The sequence below is a fragment of the Micropterus salmoides genome, unplaced genomic scaffold (assembly GCF_014851395.1).
Source record: "Micropterus salmoides isolate LMB-PRFRI ecotype aquatic unplaced genomic scaffold, ASM1485139v1 Ms_hic_scaffold_1, whole genome shotgun sequence".
In the NCBI taxonomy this organism is placed as follows: domain Eukaryota; kingdom Metazoa; phylum Chordata; class Actinopteri; order Centrarchiformes; family Centrarchidae; genus Micropterus; species Micropterus salmoides.
The window spans coordinates 66,067,705-66,090,321 of NW_024040040.1; the positions used below are offsets into that span (position 1 = coordinate 66,067,705).

The 22,617-nt window shown below is 39.0% G+C and overlaps 1 protein-coding gene across 1 annotated transcript; it reads left to right on the plus strand.

The window, feature by feature from the left end:
• The first annotated feature begins 299 nt into the window (after nt 1-299).
• LOC119897852 (B-cell receptor CD22-like) lies at nt 300-21,191 on the plus strand. Its single transcript, XM_038711851.1, has 17 exons — nt 300-354; nt 635-731; nt 835-895; nt 5,291-5,511; nt 5,612-7,585; nt 11,489-11,845; nt 12,552-12,776; nt 12,977-13,240; nt 13,799-14,059; nt 15,167-15,427; nt 16,051-16,311; nt 17,235-17,495; nt 18,423-18,683; nt 18,783-19,043; nt 19,271-19,358; nt 19,474-19,534; nt 19,904-21,191. The coding sequence occupies exons 5-17, from the start codon at nt 7,531-7,533 to the stop codon at nt 20,081-20,083; spliced, it is 2,796 nt and encodes a 931-aa protein (XP_038567779.1). The 5' UTR covers nt 300-354; nt 635-731; nt 835-895; nt 5,291-5,511; nt 5,612-7,530; the 3' UTR covers nt 20,084-21,191.
• Nucleotides 21,192-22,617: the final 1,426 nt, after the last annotated feature.

Genomic DNA, 22,617 nt, shown 5'->3' on the forward strand with positions numbered 1-22,617 from the left:
CTGTATAAGTGGTTGGGGTTGACTCTGTATCACTTACGATGGATCTAAAATAGTGAACTTCACACTGTGTTTGTGAAATGTTGTTATCACCAGATGCTCCAAAGCTTCCCTCTGTGTCAGTGAGTCCCTCTGCTGAGATAGTGGAGGGCAGTTCAGTGACTCTGACCTGCAGCAGTGATGCTAACCCAGCAGCTAAATACACCTGGTACAAGGAGAATGAAGACTCACCAAAAGCATCAGGACAGAACTTCACCATCACTGACTTCAGAGCTGAACACAGTGGGAATTATTACTGTGAAGTCCAGAACAGAAGAGGACGTCATAACTCCACCTTACATCTGACTGTTGTAGGGAGTAAGTTATGTGCATTCACCTAAACCCACCTCTTTATTAGACATTTTATTACAGAAATCTTATAGGTGGTGGCAGAAGTCCCTCACATTTCACTGACACTTAACCAAAGTCAAACTTTCTAAACATACAGTAACTCCTTTTAATAAAACACATGTACTTTTATAGGTTATAACCTTATTGTTATAACAGGTTGGTGACAAAAACATCAATGGGGGGGGGGGTGACTGGGATTTTGGAATGATGTATATGGATATTTGCTGTAATTGCTTTGATTATCCAGGTGCAAGGAATTCAGCAATTATAGGAACAATCTCTGCCATTCTTCTGGCTGTCATACTCCTGGCTGTCATACTCCTGGCTGTCTTTCTATGGATTAGGTGAGCAATTATGTGTCACTAATTCATTAATGCATCTAAAATTGTATCATCAGTTCTCTTGACACATTAGTTAATCCATTCAAATGCTCATTCTCCTATCTAGACGAAATAAATCCTTTACACAACAGGCACAGGGTGGAGCGAGACACGACAACACAGGACAGGTGAGAACTTAACCTTTGTTGTATCTAGCTAATGCCCAGATTTTGAGAAGCCTCTTATACTGGCCAAATTTAAGGAAAATTGTAATTCTCATAAATTGACTTTCTCCTTTGGAAAGTAGTTCAAATGAAAACTTTGCTGTGGGGACTATCCTTCATAATGGCACAGTGTTTCTGAAGAGACACAATGTTGTCGGGTTTTTTAAAATAAAATGTTTTCAATCACAATTAAAATAACATTCAGCTCCATTGCATCGGCATGTTGTTGGAAATCTGATTTTAGAAATTTCTATTGCCTGGCTGATACCACTACTAAGCTTTAGTAATAGTAATGCTGGTGGATAGACTCTTCAGGCAAAGAAAAGTGACTTTAAAATCTCTCACTTTATTATAAATGACTTTAATATTATTTATAAATATATGTAATTATTTCTGCTGGTACAGAATGAATGCAGCCCCCACTTGCACCTTACTCTGCCACTATATATGTTTGTTAAAAATATCCACTGGGCAGGTTTGTCAAGGTTATCACATACAGTCTTATGATGGATTTACAGGCCCAAATCAGTATTTGCACACATAAGCTGTTTGTTCAAGCAGGTAATTATGACCTATATTTACATTGTGGCTGTGAGCTCTAGTGGCCGTTTGACTGTAGCAAAGGAGTAAGTCAGGTGATGTACTATAAGAGTGAGAAAGTCCGCATAAAGAGGTGGACAGGGAGGTTGGTTGGGTGAATGAATAGATGGGTTAAACCCAGGACTTTCACACAGGACAGTGGTGTTTGAGTCCCATGTGGAACCAAGTAAATGTTGAGTCTTTTGAAGTTTTAAGTTAAACAGTTAGTTAAGTCATGTCATTTACTAACTTATGTTACATACTTACTTTCAGGGCTTGACATTAACACCAACCCGCCAAATGCAGGTGGATTTCAGCCGTGGCGGGTAACGCAGTCATTCCCACAAGCCACATTGGCTAGTGAGCAAAAAAGTTAATGTCACTGTCTGCTTACTTTAACCCAAACCACAATGTTTTCCTAAACAAGGACAGACTGGGAGTAAAAAATGATCCAGACTGGCTCACCAGAACAGTCCACTGTATACTCCACCACGGCCGCCCTGCTAATGCACACACAGGACCAGCCTCTAATAAACCACCTAGCAGCAGCACAGCCATGGATCACTATGGCGGTATGCCACTACTTTAAAAAGGCGTGGCTGTAACCAGTTTTGAGGTCACCGAGGTCCGGACCTTTGTAATTATATTTAGTCTATAGCCTATTAATAAAACATATTCGAATAAAAACCATCGATAACAAGCTGAACTTAAATAAAGGCTTTAGGACCATGTGAATGCAGCAGATTAGGCAAGGCCTCATATTAGTGGTGTGACCAAAACACTTAGTCCACATGAGAATACACATATCTAGGGTTCCTCCCCCAGAAGATTTTGAGCCTTTATTTATATAAAGGGAAATAAAACGCATGTGGCCGGTGACAAATCAGAATGTAAAAATATTATCGAATATAATGCTGTAATCAGTTGCTTGTTTTTTTAGTTAATTTTGTTGGACAAGGCAGATCTGTTTCTTCTATATTTACATTGCATTCCATGCTTTTCTATTGTGCAAGTAGCTCTCATAGAATTTGCATTAGTTATTTAACATTTGTCCTTGCAAGAAAATTTTCAGAAAACTTTTAGGAAATGATTTCAAAAAGTGTTGAGGACATGTCCGCAGTGTAAATGACACACATGTGATTACACCGTCGCAACCCTCATTTCAAGTTGAAAAACTGTTTCCCCATCGATGGTCAGAGCCCTGACCTGGGCAAACACATGAAGCACATGACAACATTGTGCGAGCATTAACTGAGAGCACCGCTGTTTAAATAAATATGTTTAGCGAATTTCAGGGTGGGTGAAACAGGGTGAAGCGTCTCCCCATACAGAAAGAAAGCATTTACGCACGAGCCACAGCAGCATAACGTCCTATTTAAATCTCCCGACAAGCCCACAGGATCATCAGGATCTAATGTTAAATAATATGCTGGGTTCTTCTATCTATCCAAAAGGACAGTGTTTGGAGTAAAGCAGCTGTCTTCCTGATCCACCCTGAGTTCCATCAGAGCATCTAAACATTTCAGACGCTAGAAGTTGAATTCTGTTTCCTCTGGCTGACCTGTCAAGTTTTAAAATTTTTGTTTTGTTTTGCTGCATAAATGTCCCATGATATTAACTGTGACATTAGTGCTGGCATGGAAACGTGCAGAGAGAGAGAGAGAGAGAGAGAGAGAGAGAGAGTGTGCTGGGAACACTGTATTGTTTAGCTGCACTATCTTCGCTGTCCTCTCTGTTTAATCTTTCATCCCTGAACAGGGCTGTGGCATCTTCATCTTCCCGATCTTAGCGTCTGTGTCCCTGGTACTACAGAACGAGTCTGTTACTTTTTTACATTTACTTGCATGTCAGTTAAACTTTGCTTTTCCATTTTCTGTTGTAGCTGGTGTTCCAGCTGTCAGTGTAACCAAGTACTTTTGTTGCCTAAACCTAACCAAACTACAACAATTTTCAAAAACCACCTAATTTTTCTCATACTGCACATTGCTGCAGCTCCTCTTTTCACTCTTACTTGTACAAAATCTTTGTTGGGAGTTGCACATGTGTGAACACAGTTCCCAGGTAAGGACTACAAGCCAATCAGAAGCAGAGAAGGGCGGGTCGTAAGAAACAAGGTAGTGTGATCCAAATAAAAGCTGCTTCAGACTGCGACCGTAACCTAGCAGATGGTAGAAGTTACTCACAACCACACAACATCATTGTTCCACATCTTACCATCAGGACTAAATGTTGAACTGTTGCCGGTGTTCTGACGATCTATGCTGCCTTGCCGAAAAATAATACCATAGCGCAACTCGATAGACTCGACTCTACTCGGCCCTGCTCCATTTTCCATTGCAGACAGTACCCAGAGATAGTATGTAGCTTGTCGTATAGCGACGCCACACACAACTGCGGCGACATAATGTTCATTGCGACACACACGCCAGCGATCCACACAGCTTTCTCTTTTTTAAGTTAAAACATTCCTCAGAATGTAAAGACAGATAAGCGGTATGAAAACCTTCCAGCTGTGTTTTCCTCTGCCGTTGTTGCTGCAGCGGTCTGTGTGACGGCGGGAGCAGAGGGCTCTGTGAGCGGGCGGCTGGCCGGCCTCACACGCTCCTCCCGTGGGTTGGCGCAGGCTTCCCCCGCAGCCACTTGCGGAGCTCCTCGACTCCGAAAACATTCAAGCACATTTTTGTTCCACCATCACTTCTCATAAAACTGTCAATATTCGAAATCTAAACAGCTAATTTCACCTCAAAACTTCTCAGAAGTGGATATAGTGATGAAATTCCTTACGAAAACTATAAAATATAAAACTTTCTGTTGCTGGCCTCTGTCTGGTGCAGCAACGATGATGCAGTGAATAGTGAATATTCCCTCTGACCAATCAGCAGTCTGTCGTGTTTTAACGTTACATTTTAGTATCCCTCAGCTCGCTTGGAACCTCGACAGAGGTCATACGAAAAAAAGTACCTAGAAGCAGGTACAGGTATAACATTTCTACAATGGAAAACCAAACAAAGGCGAGTCGGCCTCCGCTCAGACTAGCTTGGTTTGAGGGCGTGCCTGACCCCGCTAGCTGCTTGGCAAGCTTTATGACGCGTTTTCATTGTGACGTCACAAGTAAAGGAAGTGAAGGGCTGGACTACAAACGAGCTGTTTTCAGGTAGTGCAGAGCAGAGCTTTCTGTGGGAGATGGGAACTCCCTTTGGGCTGGACTTTTTCAGCCTTTGCAAACCTGTTACATGTACAAATAAGATGTACAACTCAATAAAGGAGAGGGAAAAAGCCAAAAATCAGAATACCACCTCTTTAACATCACTTAGTTAATGTCTGTCACTGGACTGGTAGGGGAAACACTGGAAAATGTGTCATTTTAGGAGGCAATGACAAACAACCTATTTTTGTCGTTTAGGTATTAGGACATGTTGCAACAAACAGCTGGGGTTATGAAATGGAAAACATTTTTATGAATACACTATAGGTCAGACATGTACAGTGTGGTATGGGTATGTGGAAGCATATAGAGCAGGTAGGTGTATGTACAGTACAGTCACAGTGGTAAGTTTGAGCCAGCAGCCAGAGACAGGTAAAGACAGAGCTAGTGCTAATGTAGACCTCTGCTGATGACAAGTAGAGATTGGCACAGTAAAAACACTAACCTACAGCTGCTTAGCTCAGTAAAAAAGTCTCTCACAACCTGGTTTGTAATAAATTGTAAAGAGAAGGAAAAAAACTGTGCACCAGTGCAATAAACATGTAGATTAGCTAGCGTTATGTTTGTTTCACCAGCAAAACATGGGTCCAGTGTATGACAGCCCTTCAGATGCAGCACAGAGACAAGCAGCAGAACAGCAGGATGACCTTAACTACGCCAGCATCTGCTTCTCTCAGAACCATGAAGATGCTCTCTACTCCAACATCAGGCCAGCTCAGCCCCACAGACCAAGAGAGGAAGAGGACGAGGAGGATAGTGTTGATTACACCACTATCAAACATGACAGTGCCCCGGGGTGAGCATTTTAATGTGAACATTTTAATCACCATATAAAAACATAAACATTGGATTTGAATCTAACTGTGAATTCTTTATTTTCACTTTCACAAAACAAGACGTCAAGAAGAGGGGGAGGACTCACTTGCACTGTACAGCACAGTCAACAAAAACAATGTGAATGCAACATGAATCTCTGGTCTGTTGGATAAATGTAGATTTTTTACACACCTTGTTTAAGAAACCAAACAAGCATAGTTTTCACAACTCACATATCTTGTTATTTTTGATTGTTGTCTCAATGCTGCACTTTGCTGTGTCTGTCCTAAGGAATACACAGGATTCCTAACCTCAGTGTTGCCACCTTCTTAACTACATCCACATTATACGTTTTCGTTTTAAAACGCAGACTTTTTGCTACGTCTGCACCTCCCGTCCAGACTAAAATGGTCAAGGAGATCATTTTCATTTTCAAACTTTTTATAATAAAAATAAAATAACTTTGGTCCCAACGCTGACCCCTGGGGTACACCACAAGCCATGCCCAGACATTCAGATGAATAATCTCCCATCTTCACAAATTGTTGTATGTCTCTCAGATAACTACTTACCCAGTTTAGAATTACCCCCCTGATCCCGATTCGTTCCAGTTTAATGATTAATATTTCATGATTTATTGTATCAAATGCTTTTTGAGATCAATGAATACCCCAACTGCATATTTCTATTTGTCTGTGGAGTTTGTGATTTCTTCAATGAGTTCTGTTATGAACTCAGATTCATATTGGCTATCAGTGAGTAGTTTGTTTTTATCAATGAATTTCTCTGATCTGTTGTTAAATTATTTTTCAAAAATTTTTAAAAATTGTCGCAGTAGAGAGACAGACCTGTAATTTGTAAAGTGGTGTTTATTACCAGTTTTGTATAGAGGAATGACTTTTGCTATTTTCATTTTTGTTGGAAATTGACCGGTTAGAAATGATAAATTGCAGATGTTCGTTAGTAGTTTGGCGATCCCCTGTATTACTGTTTGTATAATTTTTATGTCTATTCCATTGTGATCAGTGGATGGTTTGTTTTAAAATTCTTTAACAATATCTATTATTTCTTTTTCATCTACTGCTGTCAGAAATATTGAACTGGGATTTCTTTCTATTAGATTATTATATCTACTTTCTAATGTTTCTCTGTAAAGTGTATTTTTCTTTTCAGAGGTGTTTTGTAATCCCTTGGAAATCCACAGTCTATCATTTTGTTTTTGTTTTCTGCTATATCTTTTAATTTGACAATTTTTAGAAATTCTTCATATGCTTTGTCAACATCTTTTTCATTGTCTATAAACTCCCAGTCTTGTGCTAGCAGATCAACTTTTAATGCCTCCATTGTTTCTTCTGTCCTCACCCTTTTAGAAATTGGTTTATTACCATGTCTGTTTTGTATTGTTATGTATGATGTTTGTAAATATATTGTCTATTAGTGTTGTTTTGCCTCTTTTTTTGGAGGCATATCAAATTATTGTTCAAAAAGTAATTTTAAAATGTATTCATATTAGCAGGGTGTGACTCATTTTGACAGGCTTTTGATGTCATTAACAAGCCTTCTTCAACTGCGGCGCAACTGCTGCTGTAAAAATGATTTGCAGGTAAAAGAATCCAAAGGATAGATAGATAGTCAATAACCTTACTTGCTAAGGTCAAGGTGAAATATCCCCTGACAGGACGTGTCCTTCAGATTTGGTTTTGGGACTACACTGTGTGCTCTGTATTGCTGTTGCCAGTCTCATTTCTTTAACAGTAACTGATCTAGGCATTTACCAACATCCTACATGTTAATAAAATAAAGAGGAAGGAAGGTGGGCGGGCTGTTTGTTAACAACCAGATCTCTGTCCTCTGCTTACTGGCCACAGGGTAAAGTAACCTTCCCAGACCACATCTTTATCTGTTCTTAGTTATTAATGTTACTGGTTTATTTCATGTGACCATTATTCACCTGTTGATGTTTTATCATCTCTGAAGCCACGCAGCAAGAGGAGCAGCTATGAGTTTAACAGCAGCAGCCAGTGGATTTGTTGTCTTCTTCCTCTGTGTGCCAGGTAAATCTACATTTACATTGTGGGTAATTTGCAACTTTATTTGAATCACCTTCTTATGAGTTTAAGAAAGAAAAATAACCCAATGTTCATTCTGTTTCTTTAAGAATAGATATCTTGAGTGTCTGTGTTTATAGTCTTCAAGTTTTTATACATGCGTATCTCTGTATTATTTTACCTGCACTTTGTAAAGTTTTGTAGATTTTAAGGGTAAGGATGAAAGACCGTTGACATTTACCAACATCCTACATGTTATATGTGTTGTCATACCAACTAATACCAGGCTACCAACTAATTTTCCAGAAAACTGGCAAAAGAAAATGCAAACTATTCGGCATCGATGCAAATTAATATGTCAGACAGCGAACATTTCATTCCCCGTTTACTGTGAAATGCAAATTATTTCTCAATTCATCCATCGGCACCAAACCAGTTCAGCCAGTATGCTCTGCAGATTCAACAATAATTTGACCATTTATTATGTGCTTATGAACTTTGCCAACCTTGTTCTGTATTTCTCTGCAGTTTGCTATTCCCCTAACAACAACCTGACTAAAAAGTAAACACAGAGGGGAAAAAAACAACAATTCATTGTCTGTAATATTTGTCCAGTAGTGAATTAAGGTTCACAGGTCCAATACAATCCTGTTCCTTTGCTGAATCTTCAGACTGTTTGTTGTGCTGCCCTAGTGCACATGTGGATTAACTGTAGACAGCATGTGTACATTTCACACTGTTGTGCTGTAAATTCAAACCATGTTTAACTTGTTAACTGTGGCATCATGTCAGGAGTTATGCTAGAACCCAGATGCAGGATTCATGACACATCATGCAAAAAACCATAAAGGTCTATTGCCCTTTTCAGCAGTACTTGCTTGAAAAAGGACGTAAACATCCAAATAACCAAAAACAAATATGATGCTGCACATGGAGCTGATTATTAATGGTCTGTCCTATTTGAGAAGAACACATTTTTCTCATGTGTTCATTAGGGCAGACAGTCGAAGATTAGATGCTTCGATGGGTGGAGCCTGATTCGACTGTCGAAGCTTTGTTGCGAAACAAGGATCATGCCATTTTCGCGATATGGGGGTGCTCAACGTCTGATTTTACATAGAACTACCAGTTTTCTCCCAATAAGTTAATATAGTGCTGATTACAATATAAATTTCAATATATAATGCTGTAGATAAAAAAATTAGAAAAAAGAAAGCTTTTAATAAATGTCTTTAAAGTGCGTGAATAAATCCAGAATTGTAAACCTAACCCTAAAGTGCGCATGTGTAAGCGAAGCGTCTATGTGTGTGTGAGTGTGTAGTGGCAGAAGAGGAACTTGCTGTATAGACGAAGCCTTAACCCTACCGTTGTTGTGCAGAGTTGTACACACCTTGTGGGACATTCGGATTATGTATCACCATTGATGAACCACGCAAAGTATATTACATAATTTTTAAATAGTACTTGAAATGGACCCGCAAGGAACCGTGACTGGCATGCAGCTGTCGGCCGCACGGCATGCATACAACACTCTGCACAAGACTGGTAAATGGCAGGCGACTCAGTTTAGCTGGAAATATACAGTGTAAATTACAGTGACTAGAGACTACAGCTCTGCAGCTTATCAAGATTAAAGCAGTACATGATTCAACCATCAGTCGACTATAGGCAAGACTTCACAATTCTGATTTGACTATGTAAATCCTTAGTTGGGTACAGCCTTAGTGTTCAATTTTGAGGGGCCAGAGTGTTTTATCATTTAAATTTAATTAACTAACGTGAAAAAAAATTAGTTAAAGCCTTTTGTGGCTCCAGAGGGAGATGTGTGAAATCTGATAAATTGCCTCGAGTTATGTCGCTTGAGTAGGTTGGAGCTGAAGACTACAAGTCTGAAAATGAAAATACTCTGTGGGTGTGGAGTTACCTGCCCTTTGTAACCTGCTCTTCATCTTTATTGCAGCTCAAGGCTACATTAGCCGCTACTAGATAACTGTTGCAAATGTTTACAAATGTGAAACAGTACAGTATAGTACCACCACTTTGCTACCACTCCCAAATGAATAGGTCTCGAGCTACATATACTTGTAGCCCGTGGAATTAGATGCCACACAGGACATGATTACTTTGGGGATTCTTGTAGCTCCAAATAAATTTTTGACCTCATGAACAGGTCATCTGACAGAGTGGTATAGTGATGTGTGATAATTCCTATGCGATGCAATACCATATAATACTCAGGCTGGTATTGCCGATACCAATACTTACTGTACATATTTTATTTCTAGTTTAATGTGACCTCCCCCCTCCCATTTCAGTATTTATGAGGGGAATAAAGAGTAGGCTGTAGGCTTACCAATTCCAAATGATGCTGCATAATGACAAGACATCAAACTACTATCATATTCTTTAATTATAATGAAAATATCCTGCTCAGAGCTCCTGCTGTGATTGTGACATTGTGACTTAATCTCAGATGTTTAGCAATGTTTGCAGTGTTTCACTGTGTTCACAAGTATTTCACTGTCTTTGCACACACATCACACAGAGCGTCATTATTACCTTCACAGCTAAAATACAGCCAGACGTGACTGCTTTTACAGTCAGCCAGAGTCAGTATTCAATCGAGGGAAATGTAAAGGGCTGCAGCCGTAGCGCTATCAACCGAGTATAATTAGACCATCCTGGTGACAGTAAGATACTTATGATAAAACACACACTCACTCCAAATCACTGAGTTTAGATATTGATCCTTTTATATGAGTATCGATCCTAGAGCAGGAAACGTTGGTATCAGAAATATTATTTTATTGGGCTGACCCCAAATAGTGGAAGATTCGATGCTTCAATGGGCGGAGCGTGATTCGATTGTCAATCTCACAGTGGAAGCTTTGCAGCGAAACAAGGATCATGCCATCTGTTCTGATTCTGATTTTACATAGAACTACCAGTTTTCTCCCAACAAGTTAATATACAGCCTATTAAAATACACATTTCAACGTTTAATGCTGTAAATAAACATGTAAAAAGAATAAAACTTTCAATAAATGTTTTTAAAAGTGCGTAAATAAATCCAAAATTGTAACCCTAACCCAGTGCGCATGTGTAGGTGTGTGTGGTGGTGGAAGAGGAGCACTTGCAGACTGAGAGAGAGACTGAGCCCCGGCTTAACTAGAGTTGTCCGCACCTCGACTTTTGGATAATTTATCACCGTTGATGAACCACACAAAGAATATTTTATCATTTTTAAATAGCCTGCTACTTGAAATAGACCTGTGAGGAACCCCGAAGTGCATGTAGATGTCGGCAGCACCACATGCAAGCTAAACTCTGCACAAGACTGGTGAATGACAGGCAAGAGAGAGAAAGAGAGAGAGAGAGAGAGAGAGAGAGAGAGAAAAGGGTCTTCAAAAAGCCTCAGTTTAGTTGGAAATTTACAGTGTAAGTTGAACAAATAGAGACTGCAGCTCTGCAGCTTCTCAAGATTAAAGCGGAGCTACGTGTGTAAAAAAGTCCAGATAGGTGCTGGAAGGTGTGCCCAAAAGTGGCTCAGACTAAGCATTATTACATTACCTTATTCTTGGACATTCACTCTCCCAAAATGTGTCCAGTGGTCACATATTGAACCTATATCGAACGTCCACAATTAAGTCGATGTTGGTTTGACCTAATGGTTTTGATACAGACATGATGTTTACGTTTTACATTTTTGATGTATGTTGGCTAGAGCTGCTCTACGGCTCCACCACTGAGCAAAGTGTTTGGAGATGTATGGGATGAGAAAAAAGCTTAAGTTGATTTGGGAAATGTCATTTAGCCGGTTTACATAATGAAGCATTTTCATACAATATCCAACACTGTTGTCTGTGGTTATGTATCTGATTTTTGTTTCTGATGTGCTCTGTGTTACAGTGGTACAGAGTCAGAACAGCTGGGGAGTGACTTACACCTCTACTCAGATCTGTGCCTTAAAAGGATCAACAGTGGACATAAACTGTACCTATACATATCCATCTACAATAAATTATCGTGATACCAAAGTTCAGGAAACATTCTGGTTTACGAAAGAGAGTAATAACGTTTATGTGGATCTGAGAACAGACTCAAAGTATTCAGGTCGTGTGGAGTATATTAGTCAGAACAAACGCTGCACTCTGAGAATCACCGACCTGAGAGAGAGCGACTCAGCTGAGTACAAGTTCAGGTTCATAACAAACCAACCAGGTGGGAAATATACTGGTTTACCTGGAGTCACTCTGTCTGTCACAGGTAATATTAAGGTTTCTTAATTTAGTTTCAAATGTTAAGCATTAGAAATACCACTGCTTATATGTAGTTACAGCAGTGCATAAGTACGTGCTCACAATCACAATATTAACATGTGGATTTTAAGTATGTTTAACATGTTCACCATCTTAGTTTAGTGTGTTAACATTCTAACATTTGCTAATTAGCATTAAACACAATGTAAAAGCTCAGGCTAAAAGTGGTAATAAATTGTGCAAATATTTGGAGTATTTGACTCATTTTGACCTGGTGATGGTGTTAGATTAAAAGTTAATTCCATTCCGAGTAGGACATGAATGTCTGTACCATATTTCATAGAAGTCCTTTAAAGTGAGACATTTGGCTTGAAACTAAAAATGTGAACCTCACAGTGACGCTAGATGAAAATTTCAGGGAATAACTAAAGTCAAAAGATATCATCCAATAAGGAACATTCATGTTTGTGCAATGTTTCATGAAAATCCATCCAATACTTGTTGAGACCATCCCTATACAAGTTATATTAATGAATTAGTAATGAAGAAGAACTTTTGATTTTGATTACATGATATTCAGTACTTGGATAATCAATCAAAAGTTTAAGTAATGCAATTTTTTAAACACTAGAGTCCCACTGTGTTTACTGTTAGTTGTTTGGATGTGTGTTTTTTAGTAACCAGTGACTTTGTGTACTTCCTAACATGTCCAGCTCTCCAGATGCAGGTGACCAGAATAACAGTCAATCAGTCTTACACCAAGGCAGAGCTGAAGTGTGACAGTAGCTGCAGTCCAGATAGTGCACTCTCTTACGTGTGGTTCAAAAATGGACAGAAAGTTCCTGAAGAAACTTCTTCTTATATAGGCCAGTTGTATCCTGGAGACAATATCTCCTGTGCTTTGAAAGGACACGAGGGATTCCGTTCTCCTCCACTGTGTGAGTTCACTTCATTGTCATAAACAAAATGTCAAATGTTTACCCATGGTAACAATTTGGATGACCAAGAGGGAATCAACATCCACTACCCTGTTTGTTTAATATTTGATTATTGTGTTTTATCAGTTGTTCAAACTTTATGCAAACTATTGGCTGTATGAACTTTCACTGTGAAGATGCTAAACCTATTTTACCTCCAGATGCTCCAAAGCTTCCCTCTGTGTCAGTGAGTCCCTCTGCTGAGATAGTGGAGGGCAGTTCAGTGACTCTGACCTGCAGCAGTGATGCTAACATACTAGCTAATCTTACCTGGTACAAGACAAATCTTAATTCAGAAAAACTTCTCAGCAAAGAACCAAAACTTGTCTTCAGCTCCATCCAGTCCTCTGACTCTGGAGAGTATTACTGTGCAGCTGAGAACCAGCTTGGGAGGAGGACAACTAAATACATCATTGATGTGAAATGTGAGTAAAACAGCTTATTTTATTTAAATTTGTCAGGCAGTTTTTTCCTGCAGTTCTGAGTAGCTCTAATAGATGTTTGAAGAACAGTTTTAGCATCCAGATTTGCCCTTCTGTGCACTTTTGTCACACAATCGCTATAATATAGTTATTAAAATATATGTGGCACTAAAGCTACACATCTTCCTTTCCATCAGAGCAGGGACGTCCCTCTCTAACTTCAAGAAGCTCTTGAAACTAATCTCTTCCGAGAACACTTCCTCTTATAACACCTCTAACCTTCCCTTTCCAGTGCTCTTCTTCTTCTATCCCCTTAAAATTATCTTGTAATTCTTTTTTGTTAACTCTCACTTTCCCTATATATTGATGTGAGATGTGCTATTAGCTCTTAGTAGTATTTATTGCTGCTCTTACTAGTATGTATTGTCAGTTGTAGATCTTGTGCTGTATTTCATGCTTTCTTGATGCTTGTATGTTGTTTCTTAAATGTAAGTCGCTTTGGATAAATACGTCTGCTAAATGAATAAAAGTAAATGTAAAATGTTACCACATTTCTTCCAGATGCTCCAAAGCTTCCCTCTGTGTCAGTGAGTCCCTCTGCTGAGATAGTGGAGGGCAGTTCAGTGACTCTGACCTGCAGCAGTGATGCTAACCCAGCAGCTAATTATACCTGGTACAAGGAGAACCAAACACTGATTCAGGGACCAGAAGGCATTTATCGTTTCACCTCCATCAGCTCTGAGGACAGAGGGATCTACTACTGCAGGTCTAAGAATCCATATGGACAGATAAACTCTACATCTCTATCGTTAAATGTCCAGTGTAAGTATAAAATGTTGGTAGATGTCTCAACCCAACACTGAGCCAGGGAGAACCAGAGGGAAAGTTGAGCCACTGGTTGTGTTTAATCAATTTTATTCCTTACGATGGAAGGAGGGACATGAAAATAATGTTTTGTACACTTTTCTTCCAAATGAACTGCATCAGTGTCAGCTTTATTTGCCACCTACAACATACAAGGAACAGACACAGTTGCAAGGAACATTTCAGGAAGGTATATAACTATTATGTACATACAGGTGGAAATGGATGCACATAAATATATATTCAAAAAGTACAATGTCTATATTCAGGCAAATCTGACTCTGTAAATTGTGAACTAGTATACAAATAGTGGGTGTGTAAAAGTGCGAGGATTGCTGGAATATATTATAAATGGTTAATGTAACTTTATATGCACACAGTGTGTGTTTATGTACAGTTTATGCATGTATGCTCATCTATATATATAATATGCAGAGTGCATTGATTTTCATTTTATTTATTGTTGAAGAAGTCATCATACTTGTGTCTGAAAAATCATACACAGTTTATTTTACATAGATTACAGCTTTAGAAGGCTATAGTATAACGTTTAAATATCTCTTCATTATGATGCAAATCAATGGAAACATTATGGCTGAGATTAAGCTAATCATAATATATAGGCAAGTAGATCCTGTCACAGTCTCTAGATAATTAGTGTGAACTTGATTTACTCAGCCATGGTTTAGTTGTATAGAGCAGTGGTTCTCAGAATGGGGTCTGGGAACTCCCAGGGGTCCTTGAGGGGATTCCTGGGGGTCCCCAGATAAAAGGGGAATCATTTATTATTACTGTAATTCCATCCATAAGTAACACAGTGATGGAACATATGACTATTTTGGTAGTGGGTTTTATAAACTTTATCCAATAAAACATCAAAAAGCCGAAATCCTATCAGATGGGCAATCCTGGCAATGTAAAAGCAACATGTCTTGTGCTTCATCTGCTACGGACTCTTCTACAAAGCCATGTAACAAGCAAATACAATATATTTCTCATGGAGGTCCTTCCATATTGTGAATGCAAATTTTAATGAAATATATATTTTTACATATTTTCCACCAGATGCTCCAAAGCCTCCCTCTGTGTCAGTGAGTCCCTCTGGTGAGATAGTGGAGGGCAGTTCAGTTAATCTGACCTGTAGCAGTGATGCTAACCCAGCAGCTAATTATACCTGGTACAAGGAGAACCAAACACTGCTTCAAGGACCAGAAGGCATTTATCGTTTCACCTCCATCAGCTCTCAGGACAGAGGCATCTACTGCTGCAAGTCTGAGAATAAATATGGACAAATCAATTCTACATCTCTATTTTTAAATGTCCAGTGTAAGTACAAAATATTGATAAAAGTATTAACCTAACACTGAGTTTACAGTTAGGGAGAACCATTGGGACATTTGAGCCACTCATTGTGTTTCATCTATTTATTTTCCTTATGATGGAGGGAGGGAAAGGAAGTTAGTGTTTTGTGCACTTAACTTTAAAACATTACTTTTCTTCCAAATGAACTTTATTAGTATCAGCAGTTTAAACATGCGTATCGCACATTTATTACAACTTTATAAAGTAAAATATCTCTTTTTCTTTAATTTCATTATGATGCAAGTCATTGGAAATATTATGGTTGAGGTTAAACTAGTCAAAAGGTTAAGTAAAACTGATCATGTCATAATCTCAAGACAACTAGTGTGAACTTGATGCACTCAGCCATGGTTTAGTTGTATAGAGAGACAAAACCTCAGTGATACTGTAGCAATAAAGTGCATGTTTTTTTCACATTAAAAATTTAATTAAAGCAATGTAAAAGCAACATGTCTTGTGCTTCATCTGCTACTGACTTTTCTACAAAGCCGTGTAACAAGCAAATACAATATATTTCTCATGGAGGTCCTTCCATATTGTGAATGCAAATTTTTATGAAATACATATTTTTACATATTTTCCACCAGATGCTCCAAAGTTTCCCTCTGCGTCAGTGAGTCCCTCTGGTGAGATAGTGGAGGGAAGATCAGTTAATCTGACCTGTAGCAGTGATGCTAACCCAGCAGCTAATTATACCTGGTACAAGAAGAACCAAACACTGATTCAGGGACCAGAAGGCATTTATCGTTTCACCTCCATCAGCTCTCAGGACAGAGGCATCTACTGCTGCAAGTCTGAGAATAAATATGGACAGATCAATTCTACATCTCTATATTTAGATGTCCAGTGTAAGTACAAAACAAACATCATGTCTTAAACCAACACAGAGTTTACAGTCAGGGGGAACCAGTGGGAACATTTGAGCCACTCATTGTGTTCCATCTATATATTTTCCTTATGATGGAGGGCTGGACATGAAGTTAGTGTTTTGTGCATTTAACTTTAAACCATTCCTTTTCTTCCAAATTAACTTTATTAGTATCAGCTGTTTTTGCCATGTATGTGTTCACATACAATGAATTTGATTCTGGTTTTTAGTGGTTCTTAATGTATTTACACAGTTGCAAGGAACATTTTGTAGTAAGATAGATATAAACAAGAATAAAGCTGAAAACAAGGACAACAGAGCTGAACAAATATAGTTAAACCAAAAAATATAACTATTATGCACATATAGGGGAAAATGCATATATAAATATGGTTTTAAAAGTACAGTGTCTGTATTCAGGTGAGAATACAAATAATGCATGGCTTTATGAAAGTGTGAGGAGTGTTGGAATAAATTATGAATATTGTAATAGGTTACTTTCTATGCATACAGTAGGTGGTTATGTACAGTATACATGTATGGACATCTATGCGTTATCATGAAGGCTGAGTGCAACGGCAGGGAAACAGAGATGTGGACCCAAAATGCAGACTCTGACAAGGAGGAAGCACCTTATAGTGATTTATTAATTGAACAAAAAACAGGCTTATGTCCGAACATGAGGCAAGAGTCCAAAAACAGGTGAAAATCCAACAAAGGCAGAGTACAAATCCAAAAACACAGGGAATAAGCCAGAAAAGAGGGAAACAACATGTCTTGTGCTTCATCTGCTACTGACTTTTCTACAAAGCCGTGTAACAAGCAAATATTTCTCATGGAGGTCCTTCCATATTGTGAATGCAAATTTTAATAAAATTTATATTTGTACATATTTTCCACCAGATGCTCCAAAGTTTCCCTCTGTGTCAGTGAGTCCCTCTGGTGAGATAATGGAGGGAAGATCAGTTAATCTGACCTGTAGCAGTGATGCTAACCCAGCAGCTAATTATACCTGGTACAAGAAGAACCAAACACTGCTTCAAGGACCAAAAGGCATTTATCGTTTCACCTCAATCAGCTCTCAGGACAGAGGCATCTACTGCTGCAAGTCTGAGAATAAATATGGACAGATCAATTCTTCATCTCTATATTTAGATGTCCAGTGTAAGTATAAAACATCGATACATGTCTTAAACCAACACAGAGTTTACAGTCAGGGAGAGCCAGTGGGAACATTTGAGCCACCCGTTCTGTTTAGTCTATTTGATATGAAGTTAATGTACTGTGCATTTAACTTTAAAACACAAATTTTCTTCCACAGGAACTGTATCAGTATCAGCTTTATTTGTGATGTACATTCAAAGAATTTGACCGTGGTTTCTAGTGGCTTTCAATGTCCTGGCACATGCAAGATACTGTTAAAAATACGACTAAAAACAAGAACAACAGAGCTGAACAAAGAGAAGCAAACATAAATACATTACACTATTATATATATATATGAGTACAACGTCTAAATTCAGGCACAACTTTTTCTGTAAATTGATTCTGTACATGTATATAAATAGTGAATGGGTTTGTACTAGTGCAGGGAGTGCTGAAATGAATTATGAATGGGTAATGTAATATGTTGTCTATATGTATACAGCAGGTTTTTATGTACAGTATATTAATGTATGCTCATTTATATATAGTAGATGCGTAGTGCTTAGATTTTCATGTATAACACATGTATTACAACTTTACAAAGCCATAGTACAAAGTTAAATATCTCTTTATCTATAATTTCATTATGATGTAAGTCACTGGGATTAATATGGCTGAGTTTAAACTAGTCTACAGGTTAAGGCAAGTTGATCCTGTCTGTCCTGTCTATCAATCTATAAACAATGTGAACTTGATTCACTCATCAAGTTGTATAGAGAGACAAAACATCAGTGATACTGTAGCAGTCCCATTAAAAATACATTAAAATGAATACAGAAGCAACATGTTTTGCTTCTGACTTTCTACAAATCAGTGTAACAAGAAAATATATATATGGAAGTCCTTCCATATTGTGTGTGCAAATGTTATTGAACATTCCCCCAGATTCTCCAAAGCTTCCCTCTGTGTCAGTGAGTCCCTCTGCTGAGATAGTGGAGGGCAGTTCAGTGACTCTGACCTGCAGCAGTGATGCTAACCCAGCAGCTAAATACACCTGGTACAAGGAGAACCAAAGACTGATTCAAGGACCAGAAGGCATTTATCGTTTCACCTCCATCACCTCTGGGGACAAAGGAATCTACTACTGCAAGTCTGAGAATAAATACGGACAGATCAACACTTCAACTGAATTTATAGATGTCCAGTGTAAGTCATGTGATTGACAAGTTTATTGTAACGACACAAAAGTCTGCCTGTATCATGCATGCAAACATGAATCAAATGTATTCGTCTATTGTCCTCCAGATGCTCCAAAACTTCCCTCTGTGTCAGTGAGTCCCTCTGCTGAGATAGTGGAGGGCAGTTCAGTGACTCTGACCTGCAGCAGTGATGCTAACCCAGCAGCTAATTATACCTGGTACAAGGAGAATGAAGACTCACCAAAAGCTTCAGGAAAGAACTTCACCATCACACACTTTATAGCTGAATACAATGGGAATTATTACTGCGAAGCCCAGAACAGAAGAGGACGTCTTAAGTTCACCTTATATCTAGCTGTTAAGGCTGGTAAGTTTTTCCATTGCATCTGATGCTTGTAGTCTGCAGCCCCACATTCTTTATAATACTTTTTTTCACTTAGTAGAAAAGTAGACATGTAAAAGGATGGGTGTCTGTATCTGCGTTAAGAAAAAACATATTTATTGTAAGGATTTTAAGTAGTAAGTACTCTTCAGCTCAAACACCCAGTAACACCCCGATTAACTACAGTGTTTTCATTTTATTCCATTTTCCAGAACAATGGATATTAATATCTGCTGGAACAATCCCTGCTATTTTAATTCTCGTACTACTCATAGTCATCTCTGTCATCCTCTGGATTAGGTGAGCATCAATCATTGTTTAGTCAAATATTGAACAATAATCAGTCATTTTGAGAAGTAAATTCTACAATTAATTCATTTGTCAATTTATTTTTTGCATTCGTTCTCCCAACCAGGAAAGACAGGACCACTAAGCAACCGCCTGAGCCTAAAGACAAACCAGACGGAAATCCACAGGTGAGTGAGATCAGCACAAAATATGGTTCCACATTTAACACAGCAATGGAAAGTGAAGTAATTACAGTAATACCCCAAGGACAGATACGATATCAACAACTAGACAGGAGAAACTATCAGCACTTGCTTTTCATAGTTCTGATTCATTCTTCTTCTTATGCAAGCTAAAACTTTTCAACCTCATCTTTAAAGAGTGACAGCAGGGAGAAAACATCACTGAGTTTCTAAGAAAGCTGATTGACAATTGTATTTAATTTAAGATCTACCAAAGTGTAACATTTCTTGTCCTAAAAATCCTCTCCACTAGTGTTTTAAGTTAGTGTCGGCCACACAAATATACAAGTAATCTTATTTGTCTAATGTCTATAGAAACAACCAGCAGAGGATAACATTCATTATGCCAGCGTCCACTTCTCTAAGAAACAAGCAGATCCCCTCTACTCCAATATCACACCATCTCAGCCCCAAAGACAAGAGGTTGAAGAGGAGGAGGACAGTGTGGTGTACACAACTGTCAAATATAACAGTGACAATACTGCCCCGAAGTGAGCAGCTCTTCATCCAGGAACATCATCGTCATTATCAGAGTTGTGGCCTTTTCTTTGGTGCCTTTTGATTAAAAAATCAGAATTGAAAAGGGTTTTATCAAGTGGTTCCTGCTGCTGTATTCTGCCCCACAGAAAATAATTTGTGTCAGTAGTCACATAGATCTTAACCTTTTGCCACTGATAGAATGACATGCAGGAGTGCCCTATGTCACTACTTCTGTTTGTGATTAGCTTTGAGCAGTTGTTACACATACAGTAGTGTCACACTGGGATTAATGCTGTTTTCTTGTACAAGTGGCCAACAGATAATATAAAACACCTGGACAACATCATGTCTCAGATACATTTTGCAAATTAAAATATACCATAAATTATTTGATTTCTGAACCCTAACAGTAAAGTTCAGCTTCCTTTTATACACTGTTGAGTAGAATAAGTGTTGAATGTGTGGCCTAGGCCCCTCTTTCAAACTTAGCTTGTCAATTAACGGTAATGACAGTTTGGTTTACAGATAGAACAGATACAAGATGATTAAATGGTTGTCATGATTTATCCACTAACCTTCTGTCTATACTGGTCATAATGTGATCCCTTGCCACCAATATTCAAGATAAAGGACAAAACCAACAGTCTTCAAAGAGGGATTTAGCTTAGTCATACTGCTGAAGCACCTTATTAGCTTCAGCTGAGCTTTACAATGTATTTTTGCACAGAATGTATTTTGCAGACCATGGATTTTATCCTCGATCTCTAACGCTGGAGTTGGAGTAGGAGAAGATAATTTCACAGCCAGTATGGAGAGAAAGAATGACCACAGTGACTATCAACACACATATGAGAATGAGTGTTGTCATCTTTTTGAGTAGCCTACATTTCTCTCTTTTTGTTTAATATATGTCTTTTAGGTTAATGATCACAACTGGTTTTGTAATGTCCACTGCAATACCATCACAACTTCTGCTACCTTCTATAAACATACACTTTCACATTCTATATACACTCACCTAAAGGATTATTAGGAACAGCTGTTAAATTTCTTATTAATGCAATTATCTAATCAACCAATCACATGGCAGTTGCTTCAATGCATTTAGGGGTGTGGTCCTGGTCAAGACAATCTCCTGAACTCCAAACTGAATGTCAGAATGGGAAAGAAAGGTGATTTAAGCAATTTTGAGCGTGGCACGGTTGTTGGTGCCAGACGGGCCGGTCTGAGTATTTCACAATCTGCTCAGTTACTGGGATTTTCACGCACAGCCATTTCTAGAGTTTACAAAGAATGGTGTGAAAAGGGAAAAACATCCAGTATGCGGCAGTCCTGTGGGCGAAAATGCCTCGTTGATGCTAGAGGTCAGAGGAGAATGGGCCGACTGATTCAAGCTGATAGAAGAGCAACTTTGACTGAAATAACCACTCGTTACAACCGAGGTATGCAGCAAAGCATTTGTGAAGCCACAACACGCACAACCTTGAGGCGGATGGGCTACTACAGCAGAAGACCCCACCGGGTACCACTCATCTCCACTACAAATAGGAAAAAGAGGCTACAATTTGCAAGAGCTCACCAAAATTGGACAGTTGAAGACTGGAATAATGTTGCCTGGTCTGATGAGTCTCGATTTCTGTTGAGACATTCAGATGGTAGAGTCAGAATTTGGCGTAAACAGAATGAGAACGTGGATCCATCATGCCTTGTTACCACTGTGCAGGCTGTGGTGGTGGTGTAATGGTGTGGGGGATGTTTTCTTGGCACACTTTAGGCCCCTTAGTGCCAATTGGGCATCGTTTAAATGCCACGGCCTACCTGAGCATTGTTTCTGACCATGTCCATCCCTTTATGGCCACCATGTACCCATCCTCTGATGGCTACTTCCAGCAGGATAATGCACCATGTCACAAAGCTCCAATCATTTCAAATTGGTTTCTTGAACATGACAATGAGTTCACTGTACTAAAATGGCCCCCACAGTCACCAGATCTCAACCCAATAGAGCATCTTTGGGATGTGGTGGAACGGGAGCTTCGTGCCCTGGATGTGCATCCCACAAATCTCCATCAACTGCGAGATGCTATCCATCAATATGGGCCAACATTTCTAAAGAATGTTTTCAGCACCTTGTTGAATCAATGCCACGTAGAATTAAGGCAGTTCTGAAGGCGAAAGGGGGTCAAACACAGTATTAGTATGGTGTTCCTAATAATCCTTTAGGTGAGTGTACATCTGATTTTGTTCTTTATGCAATACTGTTGTATTAACATTCATGCCAATAAAGCAAATTTCATTACCTGACTTCTTTTCTCCGTGAGATAGAAGAATTTAGAAAGTTGCGTGGTGCTGCGGAGAGTCCCCAGCTGCAGTAGTGCAGGGATCACGCATAAAATGTATCCAGCCAGAGGGAATGATCACCAGTTCACAGCGCGCCGGGAGGGAATGGGGGAGTTGGAGCGTAAAGGGCCAGAGTCAGGAGTTTGCAGAGCAACAGGTCACTGTGCGGACGGTCGGTGATTGTTCCCCCTGACTGGATGAAGCACGAT

What these genes read in the sequence shown, in the direction of transcription:
- LOC119897852 (XM_038711851.1), top strand. Translation starts at nt 7,531, where the DNA reads ATGAGTTTAACAGCAGCAGCCAGTGGATTTGTTGTCTTCTTCCTCTGT. An exon ending in ATACATCATTGATGTGAAAT is followed by an intron (nt 13,241 to 13,798) that starts GTGAGTAAAACA and finishes CATTTCTTCCAG; the next exon opens with ATGCTCCAAAGCTTCCCTCT. An exon ending in TCTATATTTAGATGTCCAGT is followed by an intron (nt 17,496 to 18,422) that starts GTAAGTATAAAA and finishes ACATTCCCCCAG; the next exon opens with ATTCTCCAAAGCTTCCCTCT.